This window comes from Megalopta genalis, chromosome 2, assembly GCF_051020955.1.
Source record: "Megalopta genalis isolate 19385.01 chromosome 2, iyMegGena1_principal, whole genome shotgun sequence".
Lineage (NCBI taxonomy): Eukaryota > Metazoa > Arthropoda > Insecta > Hymenoptera > Halictidae > Megalopta > Megalopta genalis.
In genome coordinates, this window is record NC_135014.1 from 32879342 (window position 1) to 32905317 (window position 25976).

A 25976-nucleotide genomic window follows, 5' to 3' on the forward strand; every position below is an offset into this window, starting at 1 on the left:
TCAATTGTTTTATAATAACAAGGTTGGATTTACTCGAACTTCGTGCAACTTCTATTCTATTCTATTCTATTGATAATTATTAATATTCTATTATTATATTCTATATAATATTCTATTATTATATCAAAATTCTATTATAATATATGCTTCAGTGAAAAAGTTTGCAGAAACATTTCTCACCGAAGTGTGATATAATATCGATATATAATATAATAAACAATAATTTTTTCACAAATAATAATAATTCCAATAAATACGAAAGAACGAATCAGAAACCAGTCGTTTCGACTGGCTCGATGGTGGTACCAGTGTTAAAATACAAAATATCTTGAATTCCGAAATACGAAAAGGCGGGCGCAGACCGACGATCCGCAATTGTCACACACGTGTGTAACTCTTGTACGCTGTTTGCACACGTGTACGACGAATTTAGATAGTCAAATGAGACGTCCGCGAGTACGCATTCGGAATTAATATCTGTCTTATCTTCGCGTGCAAACGAATTAAGACAGAACGTTCGAGAATTCAAGCGGATCGACGTCTTAATTAGAGATGGTCGAGCCGACCGCCATTTTGGCGAACGGCGATCTGTACAGATTTTCATACGCCGCGAAAAGGTTCCTCTTTTTTCTTTTGTTTTGCGCAGAACAAAGCCGTGACCGGTCGTAACACGTGGAATGATATAAAACCGGCCGGAGCAACAACTTTTGCAATTTCCTGCGCGTTATTGCTGTGTACGCGCGCGCTGGAGACAGTTTCGGGATCCCGATAATGGGGTTAATGAGCTGAAAACACGGACGACGGGTTCTAATGACGGAAACGGAAAAATACAGAGTTTCACCGTGCGGTTTCAGTAATCGTTCACCTCGAGTCCCGATATTTGTTTAACTTGGAAGGGAAAAAAGAAGAGGAAGAAGAAGACGAAGTGGGAGAAGAAGAAGAAATCTTTCAGGATGTGTCGGCCTTCCAGCGGCTTCGAGTGTTTCCACGGCAATAAATAGAGGCTCGGTGAATCCACTTTAAATAATACAGGCGACTTTATGAGGCCTATAAGGAGCTGACTCATCGTTATTAAATATTTACATTAAATCGATGCCACGCCGAGAGATGATTTTTTCGCGGGGAAGATTCGCGCACGGGCTCGTCGCGATTCCGAGTTGATTACACACACATCGGATTATAGTTTCAGGCCTTCGCGTAGCGCACTGTAAATTGTAATTTATGCACACGTTGTTAAAGGACCGCCGAAAATCGTTTCGTTGCACACGGTAGCCAGAAACGGGGATCTGCATAATCTCCTGGCTCTCTCGATCAGATTTCAAGCGACGTTTACGAAACAACGCCGGGAAACACGTTTTCGCGCGATGCGCCCGCGAATGCAATTAATATTTGACGTTTCGCAATCGCGGCGAAGGAGGACGCACGACGATTTCGTCGTTCGGATGCGAAACGATCGAACGGTTGCTATCGAACTCTAAGGAAATGATTGTCGTCGATCGAAAGGGGAGGCGCGGAGCCTAGGCGCGACTTCGTTAAATATTTGCGAAGCATCCCGCCGCGTTGTACATTAAACAATCGGTGTCATGGGAAGCCAAACATCGTGTGAAAATCGGGCAACGTTCACTCGCAAATTGAAACTAATTAGAGGTGATAGTGGATTCAGCGATCGACGCGAATGGTGAATGACTTGTTACGCTGATTCACGGGAAGCCGTTAAACTGACGATTGCGAACTGTTCGGTCCTTTCAGTTCCCGGTCTTGCGTCTTCATGGAATATCTTTTCAGCCGAGGAAATTTAGAGAACCATGCCCGACGAAAATCGTCGAAAGCATTCCCCGATATTCGATGAAACGGATGCGATCGTTTCTCCCCGATTCGCGCTCGGATTGCGCGCAGAAATGGACAATTTGGGAATAGGAGATACGATTAAATTATTAAACGAATTATTGTAGAAAAACGTTCCATATAAATATTGTCCGTTTTCGCGTGGAATCTGCGCGCGAGTTAAGGAGAAATTACTGTAATCGTATCTCCACTTCTCGAATCGTTCATTTCTGTGCGCGATCTAGGGAGCGCGAATTAGGGAGAAATTACTGTAATCAGATTAATCGATGAAACAGATTAATGGTGATACGGCAAGAAACCGATTAACATTATCGATCTATCGTACATTCAACTGAAGAAAACTTGAATGTGAATCATTAGCTGCACGATATCGGGGGAAGCTTATCAATATTCATTTCGAACCGGTAAACGATTACGAGGAACAATAAAATAGAGGAGTTTATCATCGAGAATCGTGATTCCTCTCGATTCCCGCAATTTGTACTAAGTCCAATGAATTAATGACGACAGCCACGTTCCCGAGGTATCAATAATAACGCATTTAGAAACTCACGGTCGCCATTGAGCCGAATGCAAGCAAAACACCCATCGCGAATAACCGGGCATTAGGATAAAAAAAAAAAGTAAAGAAGAAACAAAGGAAAAACGGGAAATTGATTAATGCTTTCGAACAAGACGAGAAATTCTTGGAGTCGTCGACGCTTCGGGGAAAGGCGGGAGGACGCGCGCAGAAGACGAACATGAATTATTAACTATTAATGCTTGGAAAGTAATTTTTCAATGTTACACTGTCTCCGACGGTGGAATTTCATTTCTCATGGCCGAGCTGCGCCTCGTAACGCAACAGTGAATGTCACAACGTATAAATAAACCGATAAATACGATTATTACGAGCCGCAGCCGACATTTCCACCCGGTGTTAATCACGAAGCGATAGAGAAATGAAAAATTAAAGGTCAGCGCGCGTTGCGGAAAGCCAGATGTTCGAGTAGACGTTGCACAGCGGAGGAGGAGTTTGGCCTCGAAAACTGGCCAAAAGTCGAGTTGAAGAATCTTACGTGGGATTTTTTCATTATTCTTCACTCGCGTCTCATTAAATATTATATTCTGTATCGAGCTGCGATATTAAAATTATTCCCAACAATTCGGCGATGCACGTTGCATTTTAATCGATCCACGTAGAATTTTATTATATATTATATTCAAATTAAAATCAAATTAAAATCGAATTAAGATCAGTTCGGTTTTCTGTTTATGAAACAAAATGTATTCCGTTAGATCAAATTTCTATCAAAGTAAAACAACGCAGACAAAATTATAGTATTTGTAAAAATTTCTTTTGTTTGAAGATACTTTATCCTGTCATCTTTTTACGAAGTAGTAATATAATAATATAATATATATATAAATAAATATATATATATAAATATATAAATATATAAATAAATACATATATAATATATAATAAGTAATATAATAATATAATAATAAATATATTTCATGAATAAAAATATAGTATTTGTAAAAATTAATTTTCTTTGAAGATTCTTTAGCCTCTGACTTTTTTTATGAAATCATAGCAGAACACCGACGTTATTTAATTCTCGGGTACATTTGGTCTCGCATGAACCAATAAAATAATTTCGGCCAATTCTCGATGCCAAGTATGCGCATTGCACTGTGCGCTGTCTAATTAGACAGCGGAGCAAACCACGTGCGTAAGATCGAACGAAAAAATTGTAAACTCACCTCGAGAGGGGGTCGACGAAGAGAGCGACAATGATTACGGCGACGATTACACAGGTTAGATAAATCGAGGAGATTTTGTAGATCTCGTCCTCCGGAGGACGTTCCAGGTTGTCGTGGCCTCCGTTTCCAAGAACGCAAAAATCGGCACCGCACAGCTTCACTTTGCTCGAAGTGGTGGTGGCGTTCCCTGCGCCGCCAAACTCGCCCCCGCTGAGAACTTCGAATCAGAACAAAGAAATACGTTTAGTTAACAACGCTTTAATTCAACAAAAGAATTGCGATCAGTTTTATCCATCGCGAAACATTGAGAATAATAAACCGCGAGATAAACTTAAGATCGAATAATGACTGATTCTGGGGGAAAAAACTAAAAATAATTTGTTATCCCTACAATTCAATCAATGAATATTAATTAATAATACGATATAAATACAAATACAAATATTAATGAATAATAATGAATAAATACTGATGTGTATGTGTCGCTCTAATTTAATGTAAACGATAAAATAGGGCCGCGAGGGCAATTAAATGTTTGCTTTTAAATTGTATGTGCTTTAAATATATAATATACATATATTAATAATATAATATAATATAATATAATATAATATAATATAATATAATATAATATAATATAATATAATATATAATATTCGCTGAAGCTAATTATCTACCTAAGAGTCAATTAACAAGTTTCAGTCAGCACGAACGAGAAAGAGTCCGAAAGTCAAATTCATCTGAACGCGATAATTATGAGATTCAAAATATCCACCTATTTCTATGGTAAAAAAGGAATAATTTGTTCGTTGCGCACGCTCCGAAAGCCTGATTCAAGCGAGCGATCAGCTTGCCTTTCTAGGATTAAAACCGATTCTTCGGTGATGAAAGGAATGCAACATTTTCCGCCGCACCTCGTAGTCTCTTTATCAATACCATTTTCTCATCCAGAACGCGGGGAACGTTTTTCTAGGCCGTTGGATTTGTTTGCACACATACACACACAGGCAGAGCCAGTAAATTGCTTAATTCTTTAATCACGGAGGAGTACAACCGAGAAGCAAGCGGAATCCAACGCGGGGCAGCTTTCTAGCGGCTGGATCCGCGCGCGCGCGCGCAGATCTATGTACGCGTCGTCGCGCGAGGATTAAAACGAAACGACCTCGGCGAGATCAATGAAAAATAAGGACTCGGCTCGAGAAACAAGCGCGCCTCGCCGAGACCGGCCAATTGCTGTCTGTTTGCTCGTGGTAAGCCTGATCAGCGTTTCCGTTCTGCAAAAGCCGAGGCATTTCTCTGCTGATAATTCGGCTGTTATGTCAGCCGGAGAGCCGCAGAAATTTCACGGAATATTGATCCTTTCGTGGGAAATGGTGAACAAAGGTTCGACAATGTCAACGGTTGTCCTCGAATGGAGCTCATTTTTTTTCAAACGAGAAAGTGAGAAGAATTTGAGGGAAATATTTTAACATAAAAAGATCTCAAAAGTTTTATAAAATTAAAGCATTTGACTTAATTGAATTAAAATTGCAAAGCGAAGCGCGCGATATTGACACCAGTTGCTTCTTTTTAGCATTCTTATCGCTTGCGAATCTTAATAGAATTGAGAAACCAGAATGGATCAGCGCGAAAATGAATTTTTAAATAATTCTGCAGCCCACGTATCGTGCGACGCGGCAGTCGAAGTGTCAATAGCGAATTCGAATTTGTAGTTTCTAACGTTTAAAAAAAGAGACTGCAAACATATACGTAATTTCCGGTCCGGCGGAAACGGAACGTAACCCTGTCGAAAATTTCTAGGTGCCGGTCTGTCAATATTGAGCCAGAATTTGCATTTCTTGAAGGATCTTCCCGTGCTTTTTCCTAACGAGTCAGAAAACGTGCCTTGTGTTCGATTCCCGTCTGCACGGGGCAGCTCAGATTGTGTTGTACGATACTTAAAGGTACAATGCACGTTGCGCGTTAGTTTAGTTAATTTAATATTTATAGGTCTCGGGTACGAGGCCTACCGTATTGATAAGAATCCTTGGAAAAAAAATGAGGACTCGAGATAATGCACGGGGGAGTACAGTAAAACCAACAGATAAGTGTTCTTTCTGGCTCGAATGTAATATTTGCATCCGTAAAAGTGGTTTGTTAAACAACGCGCAAGATAGCGAACCGAGACATTTCGAGGGAAATTATTTCGTTTATTAAATCATAGTCGTTTTAAATTTAACACGTTGCGACAGTAATTTTTGGCTAGTTTCTACATTCATCGTGGACTCGAAACAACGAAGCCTTTCTAATTGTTAATTGCTAATTGTTAACACAATATACCAGATTACAAATCAAATCTGCTGGTTGTTTAAAAAAAAATGCCAATTATAGACGTGGGTGCAACGAATTAATCGAAAACGAAATATTAACCCTTTGCACTCGAATGGCGACTCTGAGGCGCCACTAAAAATTGGTGTACCATTTTTCAAAATCATTCTAAGAGCATCGGACTTGTTTCTACTTGAAAAGAAACTATTGAAATTGCATTGTACTTGTCAACAGGCTCGATTTCACGTGCATAAGTCGCAATAAATTATATAAAATAGAACTACAGTAGATCAGAAATCATGTTTTGGATTTCGAATTCGAATAGCTTCGACCATGGGCTAATTAAATAATAAATAATAATTAACCAGGATTAATTGTAACATACAGACTTCATTTCACTGGGATGTATCGCATGCAAAAGGGTTGAAATATAATTGACTACGATTCACGTTCCATTTTTAGTTCCATTAATTAAAAATCGCGTTTCTGCCACACCGAAACCTCGCAAAATTTTATAAAATCGAAGTATATTATTTGGTCGAGATAAAATCGAAAAGTCAAGTCGTATGGCATCGTATTACAATAAATTCTCTGTAATTCACGCTCAAATACTATAAAAAAATGGACAATTATATACTCACCGATCGTTAAAACAACTACGAAAACGCGCCGCAAGGCTCGAATAATCGCATCTCCTGTTCCCTAATTGTCCATTTTTCTGTACGATCTCAGCGTCGATTAGGGAGAATTCACGGTACATCTTCGACATTCTTACGGTTCGCGAGACCTAATAAAAACAAAGCCGATCAAAAGAACAAAGACGCGAGAGATCTGTTTAAAGACTGCAAAGACCGCGAAGACCGCGTTCGGAGAAAGAGGCGGAAATCCGGGGACACAAAGTGTTCGCCGCAGAAAAACGGAGCAGCTTGTTTAAAAATTGCCAGCGAGGTCCGGCTCTCTCTCTCTCTCCTTTCCCGCTCATTATTCGCGAACGAGATCCCATTTCTCAAATATGCAAATCGCTGTACGGTCCCCTAAGCGGCGATCTCGACGGCGCTAACACGAAATACACGCGTATCGCGGCTTTATTCTGGAATCCACGTTGGCCAATCGGTGTGTACGCGGTCATCGGACAGCGGCGAACGACAGGAACTTTCACCGGAGCGTCGTTGATAATATCATAGTATGTTTACAATGTCTCCCACCAGCGTTTCCGATTGTCCGCGAGTCCTACTTATCTCAACATATAATATATTCCGCCGTTGCGAGCGCGCGCGCTCGCGAGCTCGCGTCCGAGAGAACACACCCGACCGCACACGCGTGTTTGTTCCCCGCGTGTCCGTTTGTGCCTGGCACGTAATTTTCTTGGCGAGGTTGAGACATTTAAAAAAAAACGCAACGTGGTCCCGCGGCGGCCATTAAAATGGTTCGACGACTTCCTGGAGTTTTACCATCGGGGACCTTCGCGAAAATCGTTACGGTGACGCGTTCGTCGTCTGGGGACGTCATCATCATAAAATTAATAAAAGATGAGATTCTTTTTCCTTTTTTTTCTTTTCTTTACGCTTTCATCCCGTGTACGGTAAAACCTCGACCGTTCGTTCGGTTCTCCGACGTTCGCCGTTGTCCAAATCTGAAGCGATCGATACGCGAGACAATCTTTTTACCGAGTATAAATTGATATTATAGGTAACTAATAACATGGGTTATTATACGAAATTATTTATACTGAGATAACAAATACAAGTAAATCTTCTCGAAAGTTAGCATCCATATTTTTAAACGGTGTTGAAACGCAAACTCTTAAATATATCGACTTAAAAACGAAGTGACTTATGCCACTTTCAAAATAGACGGCTCAATTGAAAAAATAGTGAAACCCGAATAACCGAATAACTGTTCTGTTATCGTGTCGAATAATTCGAGATATATTTCGTTGCACGAAATTTCAGTTTGAAAATAAGCCGAAATCCTGCAGCAACGTTGGTGCCTGTCTGTCAAGATGAAGCAGTTCTGTCGACTCAGCATTTGTATTTTTGCCAGTAACTTTTGCGAATGTGACTTTACGTTTCGTCGAATTCACGGTCTGTCCTGAAATTGTTGCGAAATTTGTTCCTGTTCCATATTGTTCCTGTGTCTCGCATATTCATTTGTAGCATAAAAACGTGAAACCTGCGGTCTAATTATCCACGGTGTTATCCACGAAGATAAATAATAAGTAAATTAATAATAAGCAAATGATAAGGCATCGATTTAGTTTAAAGGCAAAGGGATTCGTTGTAGAGCATAACACGGCTCGCGTTGCTTTCTAAAATATTCAACACCTCAAATATATTCCAGCACTGCCATAATATCGTGTTACCATAGCAAAGCTGTGCACGGTATTTTTGACTCAATCGCGCGGATGATCCAGAAGCGATATTTCCTATTCAATGAACTTACATCTATGAACTAACGATCGATTACAGTTATTCGAGGTATTAGGGAATGCAAGAAAACTGGAACAATCGTTCGGCGAACTAGCCGCGTTTAATTCTTCGAGCAACGCGATCATCGCGATCTCCTACACAGTATTTTTACGCTTCGATGTTTCAACTATCAACATTATCTGCATGCTTTATTACGATCGCAAGGTTCTTTCGTTTCACGATGAGCTAATCAACCAGCCATTCGACAGATTCCACTGTGCACAATGCCACTTCTCGTTTTCTTCACGACCAACCTTCGATTTAATTCTCTCTGTGAAATGATACGCTCGACGATCTCCTAATCGCCGATTTTTATCTTCCATCATCCACTGCGTACATGATGCAAAAGTAAGAGCAAGGAAAATCGAAGCTCTTCGATGAAATTTTGTCCGGCTCTGCGTTGCCACTATTTTCTTTAATTTTTATAATAACCAATTATCGAATTAATGCTGATCAATGTTGACACGATCATCCTCAATCGATAAACTGCCATTTATCTTCCATCATCTCCTGCGCATATGATACAAAATAGGCTCAAGAAAAATCGTAGGAAACCAATCTCCTTAACCCTTTGCACTCGAAGCCATTTTAACTGTAAATCTAAATTAATTTCTCTGACTTATGATATCTCCATTTTATATGACAAGATGTATTTTATGCGTATGAAATTGACTCTTGTGACTCATACAACAGTTAGACTTTTAACAATGTTTTATATCTAAACTTTGATAATGCAAAAATTATCTTCGAACGTGATGTGTAACAATTTTAGTGGTGTCGCCACTTGAGTGCAAAGGGTTAACTGTAAAATTCAAACAATTTTTCTGACTAATAATATACACATTTTGCGCGACAAAGTGCATTTTAAGCACATGAAATCGTGCCTTGTTGCTCATACGATCGTTACACCTTGAACAATTATTTAAATCCGAACTTTGATAACATAAAAATGATTAGGTTCGAGAAATAAATAACTTCCGATGCGGCTAAGTCTATGCAGCTGATCTAAAGTTCGTATCTACGAGTCAGTTCCTGCTTCCACTAAATAGCCAAGAGTTCGAAATAAATAAAATAAGAAGGAATACAGAAAAAGAATAAATAAGAAAAGAAACAAAATAAACGTTCGATAAAGAAACGCAAGTTATTCGCGACTCGACCTAATACAGTAATGTCTGCCTAACTGACTCAAAAATGATTGTGTGCTTGAGCAGAGATTATGCTCAAAACTGGACAATTTGGGAAGAGGAGATACGATTATTCGAGCCTCGCAGCTCGTTTTTATAGTCGTTGACAATTCGTGACTATAAAATTGAACCGCAAGGATCGAACAATCGTATCTCAGCAATGTCTCCCTAACTGACTCAAAAATGATTGTGTGCTTGAGCAGAGATTGTGCTCAAAACTGGACAATTTGGGAAGAGGAGATACGATTATTCGAGCCTCGCAGCTCGTTTCTATAGTCGTTGACAATTCGTGACTATAAAATTGAACCGCAAGGATCGAACAATCGTATCTAAGTAATGTCTCCCTAACTGACTCAAAAATGATTGTGTACTTGAGCAGAGATTGTGCTCAAAAATGGACAATTTGGAAAGAGGAGATACGATTATTCAAGCCTCGCAGCTCGTTTCTATAGTCGTTGACAATTCGTGACTATAAAATTGAACCGCAAGGATCGAACAATCGTATCTCAGCAATGTCTCCCTAACTGACTCAAAAATGATTATGTGATTGAGCAGAGATTGTGCTCAAAACTGGACAATTTGGGAAGAGGAGATACGATTATGCGAGCCTCGCAGCTCGTTTGTATAGTCGTTGACAATTCGTGACTATAAAATTGAACCGCAAGGATCGAACAATCGCGTCTCCTCTTCCTAAATTGTCCATTTTTATGGACGATCTGGGCGTCAATTAGAGAGACATTACCTCGGAACGCGATAAAACAATTTTCGCGTTGCCTCGGAGTCACCACTCGAGTGCAAAGGGTTAACTTCCATGACAGCCAATCTTCTAACCAATCCTCCGCAACGGACGCACGATCCTGCAGTCTTTAACCTTGCATCATCCATCATCCCCTCGATACAAAATCGGATCCAACACGAAGTCGAAGAGTCGGAACTGTCTAACAAACCTGCGCCTATCTATTCGTCTCGATCGTCTGCGAATAACGCGTTGCTTGTCGTCTTCCATCGTCTCGTAACCGATAGACAGATCCAGGAAGAGTTGAAACTGGATCCCTGCGATTGTCATCGCGATCGAGGAAAATGAGCGCGCTGCATGGATCACCGTTGCTCCTGGCACGATCAATGAACGATGCTCCAGCGAGCGGCGTCTTCCGGAAGAGCCGGCACGCGGCCGTAGGAAGCGTTCGTGACGGGTTCGAGAGCTCGAGGAATCTGAATGGTGGAGAACAGTTGGAGAACGCGCGTTCCCGGCCCACGGTATCGGGGAATGCGTACGAGGTGGTACGGAAACCGACTATCACGGGTTTATACCGGATAAATCTTGTTTCTTCCTGCGTGCGAAGCGTTCTCCGTCGCAATCGCGCCCGAGACCCAGCAATCGGCCGTCCTTCTCGGCGAGCCGATCGCCGTCGTTCGTTGTCAGTCAGGCACGGCCGAAACGTAAAGCCCCGTGCACACCGCCATTTCGAGCGCTCCGTGTTGTTTCGGTGGGGACACGTGTCGCACGACTTCGAACGGCTCCCCGGGCCATGACTTTTGAAGCCGCGTCGCAAGGTCGTGCTACAACAAGGTCAGAGACGGAGAGGACACGGCTCAACAGGTGTCCGCGCGGAATTCCCGACGCGGGGAGTTCCAAACGATGTCGCCCTGGATCGCCGCTTCGTCGTTTGGGAATTTTATTTTTCCTCTTGTTTTGCTTAATTTTAATTTCCTCATTGGGAAAGGCTATTTATTTTTTTTTTAATTTAATTTATTTTATTTATTTTTATTTATTTATTAGTATTATTTTTTTTTTTTTATTTTTTTTTTTATTTAATTTATTTTTTAATTTAAAAAAAAAGCCGTTTAGTTTCGGCGATTGATAGAACGAATTTTATGTATTTATGGCGGAAATGAGTGGGTGAAATATAACATAACTTTGGCGTAGAAATTATTTAGGAATACGCTGTCGCTGTATTTCGAATTTGTCAAAATTACTGAAAGAAACGATTCATTTTTATCTCATTTCTGTTTCTTGCAATCGTCTTGAAACGTTTTTATTTTGCATGATTTATGCGGTATAGTTATTGTAGCATGACTCTCGGATATTCACGTTCAGCAAGCTGACTTTCCTCGAGGTTTCGGATTGTTTAACACTAGATCTACGGAGCAGTAAAAGCAGCTGGTTTATATATTTATAAAAATAACGATAAGACATTTATTCTGATTTGTAACTAGTGTTATCGTAATATTTGCTGCAAGTGACACATTTAATGGAATAAATAACTCATAAATCTAGCTTTATAATCTGAATAATCGCAAGTTAACAAATCAGTGACCAGTCATTTTTTGTAAACCTAGTGTCAACCCTTAACTGGTATCCTAGGGTCGTAAGCGACCATTTTCTGCTCAGAGTTTAATTTTCCATTCCGTTATCATTTTATGCGCTAGATTATTATTTTTAACCGGATTATTATCAACAAAGTTTTCTACGAAATTATGATAAGGCCAACTGTCTTGTTTCTTCGTTATTGTTACAACATTTAGGGTTCGGTTTATAGTCCGACATCATTTCATGTGAAATCAGAGGAAAACATTTACGTTCAATAATCTCACATTTCCAATTATTTTACACTATTTCCTTTTTAATAACATTTTCTTCAACGAACAGTATATCCATCCAAGAAATTACAAAAGAACAATCATCGTTTTTATACTTTATTATCTCAGCAGACTCTTCACTCTATTACAATTTATAACAACCACAAAGAATTTCTGTAAAATATGCACATTTGTTTACCAGTCATCACACCTGTTCTAAAACTCTGACCATGAATTTCTATTCGCAAAGCACCATCATAACATCATCTAGCCCACCGAACACAAACATTCCAATTTACAATCCGCGTAAACACGCGACGCTGACCAAATTTCCCCCGAAGCGTGCGCAACCGCAACCATAAAAGCGCCACTAAAAGTCCACGGTATGATTGATCGGACAGTTCCGACTAAAATTCGAAGGCTGCTCGAATCCTGCTCCGAGGCGTCAGAAATTTCACCCGGGCCACAGAAGACCCAGCAATTCCGCCGTTTCTTCACGAGCGCCGCGCGCGTCCGATAAATTAATCCGCGTCGGGTTTAGTCCACGGTTTTCGGGGATTCCCGTTCTAAGCATCATTTGAAATGCTAATAGTTCCTGGGAATAGATCGCGCGAGATATTGGGCGCTCTGGGTGCCCGAGGCGTAAACAAGGGACCGTATTTTTTTTCTTTCGGAAAAGTAGCATCTCGAGGACGCGGTCGATCGGTGTCAATATCACGGCGAACGTCGTAAATTCGCCAGTGTGGTGACCGGCGCGAGCCTAATCGTTTCTCGCTACGGCGATTACCACACACTCCGGGCTCCCGGTTCGACAGCGGGAGGAGTCGACGTGTCGGCCGAGATCGGCGCCTCGCATAACCGTGGACATGCGAGCAGCACGCGTTGCGACAGACCGAGCGTGCAAAGCGGTAATAACGCGTGCGCGGTCAGACAGTCGGGCCAAACATTCGGTCCTTTCCCTGCCGAGACCAGCATTAACACTTGCGCGGTGCACACCGGGTGACCGCGAAGAATCGATCGGGGATAGCCGCGAGAACGTGCCGCCGCGGACACTGCGCAACGATTTATTCGTGCCGCGGACAACTATGCGTTCAGGTTCGCTGACGCGCGCGGTCGTGGAACTCGCGACACTTGTTCGAGGCTGCCGGTTGAGTTCGTTTGTCCAGAGAGAGATTGTCCGTTTTCTTGGATATAAAGTCGATCGGTGGAACTTCGAAACAGCGAACAGGATGATACGATTTCCGATCGGTCGACGCAACACGGTCCGCGCTGTTCGCGCGGAAACTTCTCCGCGCAGCCGGCGTATTTTAAGGTCGTTGCATCGTTTCGCGAACACGGATGCAACTTATGGAACGTCGCGAAATGATGAATATCATTAAATGAAGCGATAAGATAGGTTGCCTCGTTCGAGACGGATTTTATTTGGATTCGATCACGCGAATAAATTTTACGACTGGATTTTGTTGTTTCAAATTGCATTTCACGAGAAAATGTCTATTTTTAGCCATACAATGATAGTCAAGATAGTCGAAGAAAAAGTGCGCCGCCATTTACCTTTCCTTTTCTTCTCGCGTGCTTGATGTCGCGACAATAACACAGGTTTATTATCGGCGACTGTTCCGTGTTTAAATCATTGCAAGATATTTACCAAGGTTTATTATTTAACACGTTCCGTGCCGAGCTTTTTTTACTCGAATCTTCACACTTTGATATTTTACTAAAACTTGATGTATTACGTGCAATTATTCATTCTCGTACACATAACAACGTAACAAAAACTTATCAACGCCCATTCTTGCGGTGGAAATTGATTCTTCGGTTCTAAATTTCTTGTAAACAATTTGTTCAGTTCACTAAGTAAACATGCAAGCGTGTACCATCGATGGTACACGTGGCACGGAACGTGTTAAATGAGTTTTCCGAGGTGTTTTCCGTCGCGTCGACGAATTGAAAATGATTACCAGCATGCGTTCTTCGTTACTAAGAGCTTTCCTCGAGTCTCTGCTGATACGTAGAACTTACTTCTTGCGTTTCTTGACGACGTCTCGAAGAATATACTGGACAGTTACGTCGAGCGTTACGTTACATTCGTGACGCTTGTTCGGTGTATCACGTGACATCAGATTATGATCTATTCACAAACGTCACGTCTATTGAATTTAGATAATGGAGTATCGTTCGTGGATTCCGTTGTTTCTCGTCGCTAAGATTTTTGTAGATGCACGGATTTTCCAGTAATCGCTCCATTGTTCGAGTGTTTTTCTCGTTAGAGAACTTTTGCAGTCCCTCTGCGAAGTCGACGTATTATTATTATTGGCGATTATTATTATTATTAATTATTATTATTATTGCGGTATTATTATTATTATATTTATAAATTATTTATATATAATATTATTTATTTATTTATATATATTTTATAATATTAATTATATATATATAACTAGTACTTATATGTATAAACTAGTTATATATATAATTAATATTATAAAATATATATAAATAAATAAATAATATTATATACAAATAATATATAAATATAATAATAATAATACCGCAATAATAATATAATATTATATATATACACTATATATATACACTACATATATATTATATATATACAATAATATAATATTATATATATATATAACTAGTTTATATTATATATATTTTATAATATTATTTTATTTATTTGTATATAATATTTATATATTATTATTATTATTATTATTGTTGTTATTGTTATTGTTATTGTTATTGTTATTAATATTAGACACGAATGCAGCGGATGCTGTTGCAATCGACGCATTTGTAGTTCGCGCAAAGTGCTGACAATTAATCTGTGCGCGGCGGTTTCGAATCGAGATCGTTACGCAAATGATTGGGAGAACTATTTCGAACGTGAACGAACGAACCAGAACGTGGCGCCTTGAGGAGGGAACATTCTGCGCGCCGTTCAAGTGAAACAAACCGTAAGAGTAATTTCATTTGAGGCTGCACGCGGTCGGCGCATGTGCAAGGAGGAAGAATCTGTATAATCTAACGGTACGTCTAATGAGAGTTGTTTTGCAATATTTATAAAGTAGGCTGTGTAGTCCCCAGAAATAGGTGCGCGAAACTTTCGCTTGATCGGCACCGTTTCGCTTCGTTTAAAGCAGGGAAAATGTATCCGCGTGGCGAACGAAAGCGTTCAAAAATCCGCGCGCGGTTTCGAAGAACGTTTTTTAATTAATGTCGGTCTTCGACACGGGCCCTGGTACATAACTGATCGTCGGACGTATTCGAGCCGTTTATTTTGAAAGTGGCATAAGTCACTTTACCGTAATGTGAAAAGCGATGATCTTTTAATGTTTATACGAAATTATTTATACCGAGAAAAATATCAGTATCCTGAGATAACGAATACAAGTAAATCTTCTCGAAAGTTAGCATCCATATTTTTAAACGCAATATTTGATATTTAATATTTAATACTTTAAAATGCAAACCCTTAAATATATCGACTTATATGTATATAAATATTAAATATTGCGTTTAAAAATATGGATGCTAACTTTCGAGAAGATTTACTTGTATTTGTTATCTCAGGATACTGAGACATTTTTCTCAGTATAAATAATTTCGTATAAACATTAAAAAATCATCACTTTTCACATTACGGTAAAGTGACTTATACCACTTTCAAAATAAACGGCTCGAATACGTCCGACATAACGATCATAAACGAAATAAGATATATATATATAAACAAAGTGACCGACTTGAAAACAAAGTGACTTATGCCACTTTCAAAATAAACGGCTGATTTATGTATTATAAAGACCGTCCCGGTCATAAAACTGTTTTACGCTCTTCGAAGTTCAAGCTTCGCCGAAGGTCGGAATTTCACCGTCATCAAGACAAATAGACAATGCAGTCGTTTCAGCAATGCGACCCTGTCGTTAATGAGCTCCAAACGATTGAAGCATCATTGAATATTTACCACATATGGTCGAAGAGTTTGCGTACGAATCGTGAAACGAAGATTCAGAACCGAATTGCCGGGGGCAGTTTTTCTATTGAACTGTACCTCTGTCGTGATTGCTGTGCCGGCGATGTTGATACAGGAAACAAGTTTCTCTTTAACCATCGCATAGCTATATCTGGTAGCTGGATTAAATTTTTTGTACGTGCTTTAGAAACTATGCTATTCTGGCTACAGCGTGTCACGGGATCGCAAATTTTATCGGCGACGTTTTTCTTCTGCTGGATAGTTTACAACTCTAAATAATGCCAAATATAAAGGTTGTGCCAAAATGAATCTACAGTGTACAACAATTTACAGAATATTTATTTATACGCCTGATCGAGTTTACTAGTTGTCGTTTGTTTGCTTCGATATCATGTACGAGACGAATTTCGTAATTATTTACTTTAATAATTCATTCGCAAGGTGAACTCGAGATCGAAGAATTTCTGATTCCGGGAAATAATCATAGAAATGCATTTATCATCCTATTATCTCGTCACTAGTTTCCACATGGTTATACAAAATTACAATTTCAAGAAACGGAAGTTAAATAATGATTTCTTATTCGAGAAACTATCCTAGCTTGAAAATGAAATAAATTCAATAAATAGTAATGGACAATAGTAATGGATGAGTTTCTCTAATTTAGTGTAAATAATGACTGCGAAGACCTTCAGTGTCCTCATTTAACATGAGGGTAATTGCTGCAGAAAATTTCGTATAAAGATCCACAGTTTAACCCTTCGAATCGCGAAATTGGCATTGCAGAAGTTACAATAATCTGACAATAACTTAGATTCTTTGACAAATACGATAAACTCTATCGTACACAATAATCTGACCCTGTCGACTAAGTTTTTCAGACATTTGTCAAAGTCATTGATCACTAAACCACGTTTATTTTTTCAAAAACACTGAAAACTCGCCACTTTCGGATACGTATAACTTTCGAACAAATGAACTCCGCGCAATGAAACTTGCACTTTCGGCATTTTCTCGTCAATATCTAACGGAAACATACTACAAAAAGTCGACAAATTTTGGTCCCCTAAAGAAAACTCTAACCCCTTCTTTCTTTCGCGAACGATTCAAATAGCCTGCAAACGACGTGCATCGGTGTCCTAAAATTCTTGTTACCGTTTAACACGTTCCGTGCCACGTGTACCATCGATGGTACACGCTTGCATGTTTACTTAGTGAACTGAACAAATTGTTTACAAGAAATTTAGAACCGAAGAATCAATTTCCACCGCAAGAATGGGCGTTGATAAGTTTTTGTTACGTTGTTATGTGTACGAGAATGAATAATTGCACGTAATACATCAAGTTTTAGTAAAATATCAAAGTGTGAAGATTCGAGTAAAAAAAGCTCGGCACGGAACGTGTTAAAAATGTCGCCTAGTCAATTTTGCAGCCGCAAGCATAGAGAATCCGCAGCCTATCGGCCAGCTATCGCGACAAGGGAACAAGCGTATCACTCACCGAGCGACGAGATGAGGTTGCCCCAAAGCTCAGCCGTCTGCCAAGCAAGGAAGAAGAACCCGAAGAACCTGACGACGATGGCGTCGACAGGCTGGTCCGTGAGCTTCGCGTAGACCCCTCCAACCTGGGTGAGATAAGTGGCCTTCGCCGCCCACATGGGCGCCGCGCCAAGACCCAGGAGGACCCCGGCCGGCACCAGGGTGTAGAACTTCGGGTAGAACTGGGAGCCGATGTACGGTGCGTAACACAACATCGACACACATAGGGTCCATTTAACCGTGAGCCTCTTGATCACGAAGGTGGGCACGAAGATGCAGGAGAGCACCAGGGCCGCGTAAATCGCCGACAGAGACACAGTGCCCAAACCGTCACTAGCGTTTATCGAGGATTGCAGGTTCGCCGTCCCTTGGAACGCAGTGAACTGTACCATAAATGCCACCGAGACGGTGCTAATGTTCTTTAAGATCCGCCATTTCTCGCCGCGCGACAGCTTGAACTTCCGTGATTGGGTGTCGTCGTCCGTCGACGACAACTGCGGCGGCTTCTGCGGCTCCGGAGGTATCCCGTCGGTCCCATCGTCTTTGTAGCCCTCGTTCCTGTATCCGACACCGCTCACGGTCACCGTGTAAACGGTTTCCTCGCCGCCGCCGCCGCCGCCTCCACCGTCACCGCCGCCCCCGCCGCCCACGCTTCTGGTACTGTCGGGTTGTGAAGTTACCATTCTACGTGGCTGCTACCTGAAACGCGACACAAACGAGCCCGATGTTAATCGATATATGTTTTCTTGCATTGGTCGGCAGACTTTCGATCATTTTGCCAAGGGTGGCTTTGGGGAGTCTGTTGCTTTCGCGTTTTGTGCACAGGTCGGGAGGGGATGTTCGCAAGTACGGTGTAACTTTGTATCGACCTCGGCCGTGTGAACTCAATTTATATGAAATCCGTTTGTTTGAACTTTATTTATATGGATTCAATTTATTTGAACCGCATTTGCGTGGACTCTATTTATTTTAATTTCACTTGTGTGGATTCCATTTATTTGAACTTCATTTGTATGGACTCCATTTATTTGGGCTTCATTTATATGGACTACATTTATTTGGACTTCATTTATTTGGACTTCATTTATTTTGACTTCATTTATGTGGACTCCATTTTTTTTGACTTCATTTATGTGGACTCCATTTATTTGAACTTCATATATATGGACTCTATTTATTTGGGCTCCATTTGTATATGATTCACGTTTATTTAAACTTCATTTATATGGACTCCATTTATGTGAATTTCATTTATATGGACTCCATTTATTTGGACTTTATCTATATGGACTCCATTTGTCTTAATTTCACATATATGGACTCCATTTATTTAGGCTTAATTTGTATGGTCCACACTTATTTAAAGTTCATTTATATGGACTCCATTAATTTGAGCTTCATTTATAAGGACTCCATTTATTTTGACTTCATTTATATGGACTCCATTTATTTGAACTTCATTTAAAAGGATTCCATTTATTTTGACTTTATTTATATGAACTCCATTTATTTGAACTTCATATATATGGACTCCATTTATTTGGGCTTCATTTGTATGGTTCACGTTTATTTAAACTTCATGTATACGGACTCCATTTATTTGAACTTCATTTATATGGACTCCATTCGTTCGAACTTCATTTATATGGGCTGTACGTATATAAACTCTGTTTACTTTAAACGAACTCCCTTCACTCTACAAAAATTCCATTTACATTCCATTTACATTTCTTCGAGGCTGTCTCTTTTCTCTTTAGGGGATGAATAATTTTTATATAATTTCGTCCCTTTAAATCTATTTTTTTCCTTTCATCGACGAATAATTGTTACAGAAGTGATCCAACGTTTAATCAAGTGAAAGGGTAAGTGTGTCCGACACATTAAATTCCTTTGAGGGTGTAAAAATTCGCGCAACGTTCTTCGCGCGTAGACGCAGCAGCGATCATCGTAGGTCCGGCTCAAAATTCAAATAGATGTTTTGAAAGCAACGGAACACATTTTAGGAAATAACGTCTGAGAACATTTGTGCGAGCTCGTGTATGGCCCAGACACCTTCCGGGGACAGAACGGCTGCCGTGTAACGGGTCGTTCATTGGTATGAGGGGGTGCGCGGAGACCTCGTCACGAATCGCGATTTAAGGAGAATCCTTTCTTTTATTTGGAAAGGCCTTATTGGAGCGTTCGCGAAGCACGTTCCAGTTGCGCTTGTAAATTCGTTTGTCGTCGATGTAATCGATGGGAATGCGTGACCGGGACCCGCAATGCTGTGACACGTGTCGTACGGCGTGCATCGCAATTAACCGGCGCTCGCAATACCTTCACCTCCTTCGACGCGTTCTTTTTCCCGCTCTCCCTGTCTCCGCCCGTCTCCCACCCTCCGCGTTCTCTCCCACCGCGATACAAAAATCTTTTCGTTTCATTGGCAGCGTTTCTCAAACTACTTTCTTCTTCTCGGGCCTACGGCGACGACTCTCCCGTATTTACGACGACGACTGAGAAGGAAGTCCCGTCTAAAGGTCTGTGTATGCGCGCGCGCGCGCGCGACTAATTTCACTCGACCGTGGAATATTTCACTGGCCGATCGCGGCTTAGCTCGTTAATGGGACAACGTTCTGGAAACCTGTCGCGGCTCGACGCTCGGAAACGTTGACATTGTCGATCGTGGCTCGGGACGACGCCTCTTCTACCGTTTATCCGCCGGCTTTTTCCTCATTCAGCCAATTTTTTACCTTTTTTTCTTTTTATAATCGAACGCGTCCACATTCTGTCGTAATTGGACCGCGGATCTTGACGCGGTTACGAAATTTTCTTGGCGTAACGCCATTGATTATTTTGTAATTTGACGGAGTACCAGACGGAGTTCAAGTTCGATTCACCGGCAGGAAAATTCCTTGCGGTTAAAACGGAATAAAAATGCCATTGCACCGCATTCGTTAACCGTATATAGTAAAATAGTATATATAGTAAAATAATCGTTTTACGAACGACAAAGAGACAAACGCGACGATAAAAATTCGTCACACGCGAAGAGAACTGTTGAAACAATTTTATACGCTCGTTTACACAATGTATACGACACGAGACAATGTTTTCAAGCGATCTCCGTCATCGTGCTCGAATATTTACATAATCCCTGCTATGTTCCATCTCGACACATCGATCGTTCAATCACTGTCGCGCATTTTCATCGATCACTCGGACTCCGGCGCAGCGTCGGAGAGCGCGCTCGGTTAAATAAGACGGCGCCAAGCACGAGGAGGAAAGTAACGCGAGGAATCAAAGGTCACCGGTCGGGAGAAAAAGGTTGGCCGGCGGAAAAAAAGGAAGAATTTCCTTGCGAACCCGGCGATTTCTAACAAAAGCAAACGCTTCCGCGAGACATTCCAGCGGGCGCTCGTTTCTTGCGCTCATCATCCGCGCGCGAAAGCAATTCGAATCGGTGCAAGAAAACGTGAAATAAAAACGCGCACCCCGCGCATTTTGCAGCGTCGCGAGCACGCGGTTCCCGATCGCAAGAAATCGCTGAAAATACGCGATTAAGCAACCGCGCTAACGAACGGGATTTCTTCGCGCGAACAATTACCTGCCCGGGGTGACCCGTAACGGCGAATAATTAATCCCTTAACGCACAGTTTTTTTCTTTTAAACCGGGCAAAGAAAGTCAATTCACTGCCCCTGATTCAACTTTTCTTTTGGTGGAGAATTTTGATATACTGCGCTTTTGTTCCATGGGAAAAGTCTATATTTTATTCTCGAATAAATAAGTGTTACAGCTTACAATCCCACGTAAACGATAAATATCAATAAAACGATTTGTTCTTCTTTGCTTTCACATCGTTATTTTCAATTCTCGATTATATTCGAGTGCGCAAAATTATAGCAGCATAAAACACAACGCCGCTCGAATTATCTCGAGTGTGCACAGTTCGGCCTGTTTATATCGCGCTCGACTTAACTCGAGCGTACAAGTTAAGGGGTTGAACAAACAAGTGAACAGGTGCCGATCGTTTTCGATTCCCGACGATCTCTCGACCATGTGAGAACGCCGCGGAAGAATGTATCCTTCGGTTTTTCGCGCGTCGAAACAGTTAGACAGCCGTTCGCGGTTAGCACGCAAGCAAGCGAGCAAGCAACCGGCGCGGAATTATGCAAAACCCGTAATCATATTTTACAACGATTAAATCACGGTAATCGCTCACAAGACCGGCACCGCGTCGGCCGGGGCGAGGGGGATAAATATGTAAGAGCCTTGGTTTCGTTGCGATCGTTCGTCAAGATCGAATTATCGGGGAAGGCTATCGGTCTGAACAACAGATAACGAGCGACGCGGCGAATATCCCTGCGCAAACATTGTGCCGCCGCGTGTGTGTCGGAAAGCTCCGTTTTTCCTCTTCTTCTTCTTCTTCTTTTTCCTTTTTTTTTCATTTCTCTCGTTTTCGTCGCGTCCACGATGAAACGGAGCCGGAGCTCGCGGCCGCCGCACGCCGCGTGTCCCGTTTTCATTCGACTCGATTATTTCTGCTCGCTTCGTCCTCGTCCTTTCTTCGATCGCCGCCGCGAGATACACACAGCCACGGAAAACCGAGACGAAAAAAACATAGTAATCTTTCGGTTGCATAACAAGAGTAACTCGCCGTACCATGCGAGCGCGCGATACGAGAATTCTTCGTTTCGTTTCAGCGAGGAAACACGTTCCGCGGTGAAAACACGTGAGAATTATTTGCCGTCGAGACGCGCGCGGCCGGCTCTCTTGTTTGAAACGGATGTCGGGCCCGACACTGGACACACTGTTTAACTATGAATGATCTTCAGGCGATATTATCGCGCGATTTCGCGAACCGTTCGTCGGCCGCGCGGCGCCCGGACAGGGAATTAGTTTACGGGAGAATTAATCGCGTAAGTCGGGGCTGCGCGTCAAATGTTCGAGAAACGTTCGCGACGGCGAGGCTTCGACGTTCGGATAAATTAGACTGCGGATTCGACGCGGTTACGACGAAGACGAACGAGCGAGATGCGAAACAGGAGGAGAGTTTGAAGAATGGGAGAAATGTTGATATATTGTTTTCGGCGTGTTGAAGTTCATCGAAGAAGAGGAGAAAAGATAGTTCTGTTTGGCCGCGGTTTCTTCGAAATCGCGCGGAAAATTTTGATTTTGCAGCATATATCCGCAGTTTTTACCGATAAATAGTTTCTGTGCCACGGTCTCGGGTGGCGACAATTCAGCAAAAATGTGAACAATTTTCTCTGAACAATTTCCACGAGAAAATAACGAGTGTTTTCAACGCGTCCGCATTTCGCGAAATAAAAACCGCGGTGTACTTGCAGATACGTCGACTATGACCGTGCACTTTTACGTAGGAAAGCGCAGGCATCCGTGATATTCGCTAATCAATTTAATTACACGGCAGAAGCTCGATCCTACGTGTTTAGCATACGTTTCAGTGGTCGTCGTTCGATGCTTCCAGTTCCGTCGAAGAACGAAAAACGATGGAAATTTACTGGTACTTCGAATTCGATCGCGCGATACTGTGTCTTATCTGGAGGGTATTAGTGGACAATAAAAAGTATCGAATTCTAGAGCCGCTACTTTCGTGCGGCTTAACGCTGTTCGCTACCTGTAAACTGCGGATGACAAATAAAATCGTCGATCATCGGGATCGGAGGCGAGCGATTAACGGAGACATTGAAAAAGAATCGCGTCGATCAGCGGATTAACATTTTCGTTTGATTCGCCGAAATATCGCTGATCCCGGATGAAATCTGATATCGCGACAACGCGCAACGATTGCGTCGAAAAATTGAAATTACGCGAACTCTGTTCAAATATTTTCGAACGAAAGTAACAGCGCCGTTCATTTGTATATTTCGCCTAATTATTTTATGCAGTTTGCGGTAATTTCTGATGTTACATTGCGATTAAGAGCAATTTGAAACAAATTCAAATAATCGAAGGCTGTTAAAATGATTAAAGAAATATGTTGCGACGAGTGCAGACGATTTTTCTTTAATTTAACAACGATTAAGACAACGTCGACAAAAATTCGCACGTCAGCGAATTGCTGGAACAGTTCAACGATATCTCGCCGCGAATAAATGAGCAAAAAAGGAGGCAAGAATAAATCAACGCGTCACGTGGATCAGATGTTGCGGGCATGATTGACAAATTGTGTTTGATCCGGCGCGCTGCATCATTCCGATCGGAACGGAGACGATCGTCGGTTGATCTGAGAAAAATTGGCAGGATCACCTGTCGTATACGTAATTAAACGGCCGGCTACGTGTCGAATATACGTAAACGCATTCCCACTTTTATATTAGTAGGACAGAAACACGGTTCTGGTGACCCTGACTTACTTGAATACGATTCGGCCACCGAAGTGTAGTACCTCGCGGACAGAATGCCCACCCTAACCAGTTTCCAACGACCTTCAACTCCGCTTTAACCGCGAATCTCGTTGTACTATTTCTCTTCTTCGTGAAAACAAATGGACGACACGCGCGAACGTATCGATTCCGAGCGTGTCGCCGATAATACCAATTTCGTAACGCCGATTTCCGACGCAACTTTCGGCTATTTACTTTTCTCTCTCTTTCGCCTGGAACGACTTATTCTGTCGACGACATGATCGCGTGGGAACTAAACGTGAACAAACCCTCGGCATACCAAGACGAAACCGAGCCACGTTCTCGAACCTTCGCAGCCGGAGAGGCTATTAATCTATGACCGGAGATCATTTCACGCGACCTTCGCCACACCGTTTTCTTTTTTATTCGGCGAAATCGATAAGAGGCAGAAAAATAACAAGCAACGTATTTTTAAATTATAAGAATTAAGATTTCTCTCTGACTTTTACGGATCGTCCACTTGACCGTTGGCTTTCGTATTTCTCGACCTGTCAATTTGCAGTATTTTTTAACACTTTAATGGCCGCTTACACAACATGTGTGCGATACTCTAATAATTATTAGAGTATCACCTACATAATTATGTAGGTGATTGCTTTAATAATTATCGTACAAAAGGAAGATATTAAATTTGTTGTATTAAATGTGTTGTTATCGTTGTTTTTTTGTTTTATGTGTATGTTCACACATGTTGAATTATTTCGTGAATTTACATAAAACTTTTTAAAAATATTGCCGGTCCCTGGCGACCTTACTTAACTTAAAACTGTAACTTAACTTACTTTATTTAACCTTTGACTGCGCAAACGTGCGATCATTAAAGCGTTAATACAATATTTGCAATATTTAGCAATATTACAGTAATTTCTCCCTACTTCGCGCTCCGATTGCGCACAAAAACGGACAATTTGGGAATAGGAGATACGATTATTCGAGCCTCGCGGCCCATTTTTATACTTTCCGATTATCAACAATTATCAAAACGAGGTGCAAAGCTCAAATAATCCTATCGCTCCGAGCGCGAATTAGGGAGAAATTACTGTATTCCCAAATTGTCCATTTTTGTGTGCAATCTGGGCGCGAATTAGGGAGATATTACCGTACTTCGGAACATCGCGAGAAGAGACAATCGACGGACCACCCTGTAGAACGATTTCGGTGAAAAATTGTCGAAAGCAGGAAAATCTAAACGAATTTATTTAGATACTTTCTTCTCGGTCGTACGACCACGGCGCGCTGTCCACGTAACTGCCACTTTCATGTTTCCTGATTGACCAAATTTTAACGGCGAGACTCGAACGAGGAGACGAGGAAAGCGACGATTGCTACGATCACGTCGCAGATTCTGAAGAAGCCGGAAAGCCTGGACATTTTTCAAACCCGTTCCCTCATTATACAAATTAAACTGTCTTTATCCGCCGTGTGTCTGCTTTCATGTTTTCCCGGCCGATTAAATTTTCATACTAACTCGAACCGACGCGCCGGTAAAGATATGATTGCGATTAACGTCTAACGCGGATTTCAAAGTAGAAGCATAAAGAACCGCGGATTCGTCAAAGCGTGGCTTTTCAATCATGCAAATTCGGATCTTCGCGACTAAGTTCTTCGCGTATCCAGGTAATCGCCGCTCTTTCATGTTTTCGAGGTTCGTTAAATGGTAACGCTAATCTGATCGCGGCAACTGCGACGATCGCTTTGCAGAACGACACGAAAGAAAAAAATCGTCGGAAGCGGGAAAAAAAATTGTATTTTCTGAGCCAGTTTCCCCCCGATCGTTCTTTCCACTCTACAGGGCGTCCCAAAATTATGGTACTTCCGGGAAATGAGGGGTTCCTGAAGTAATTCGAAGTAATTTTTTCCTCAGCGAAATTGCGATCCGCGGTTTTGTTCACGAGTTATTAACGAAAAA

At 41.5% G+C, this 25976-nt stretch overlaps 1 protein-coding gene across 2 annotated transcripts in view; it reads right to left on the minus strand.

Moving 5' to 3' along the window:
• LOC117225542 (UNC93-like protein) overlaps positions 1-25976 on the minus strand; it is an 84281-nt gene that overhangs the window by 38359 nt on the left and 19946 nt on the right. For both annotated transcript variants that reach the window (XM_033479190.2, XM_033479191.2), the window contains exons 2-3: positions 17625-18361; positions 3595-3811 (exon numbers count right to left, since the gene is read on the minus strand). In XM_033479190.2, the coding sequence (XP_033335081.1) occupies positions 3595-3811; positions 17625-18345 (938 nt within the window). In that variant the 5' untranslated portion in view covers positions 18346-18361. The remainder of the gene's footprint in view (positions 1-3594; positions 3812-17624; positions 18362-25976) is intronic.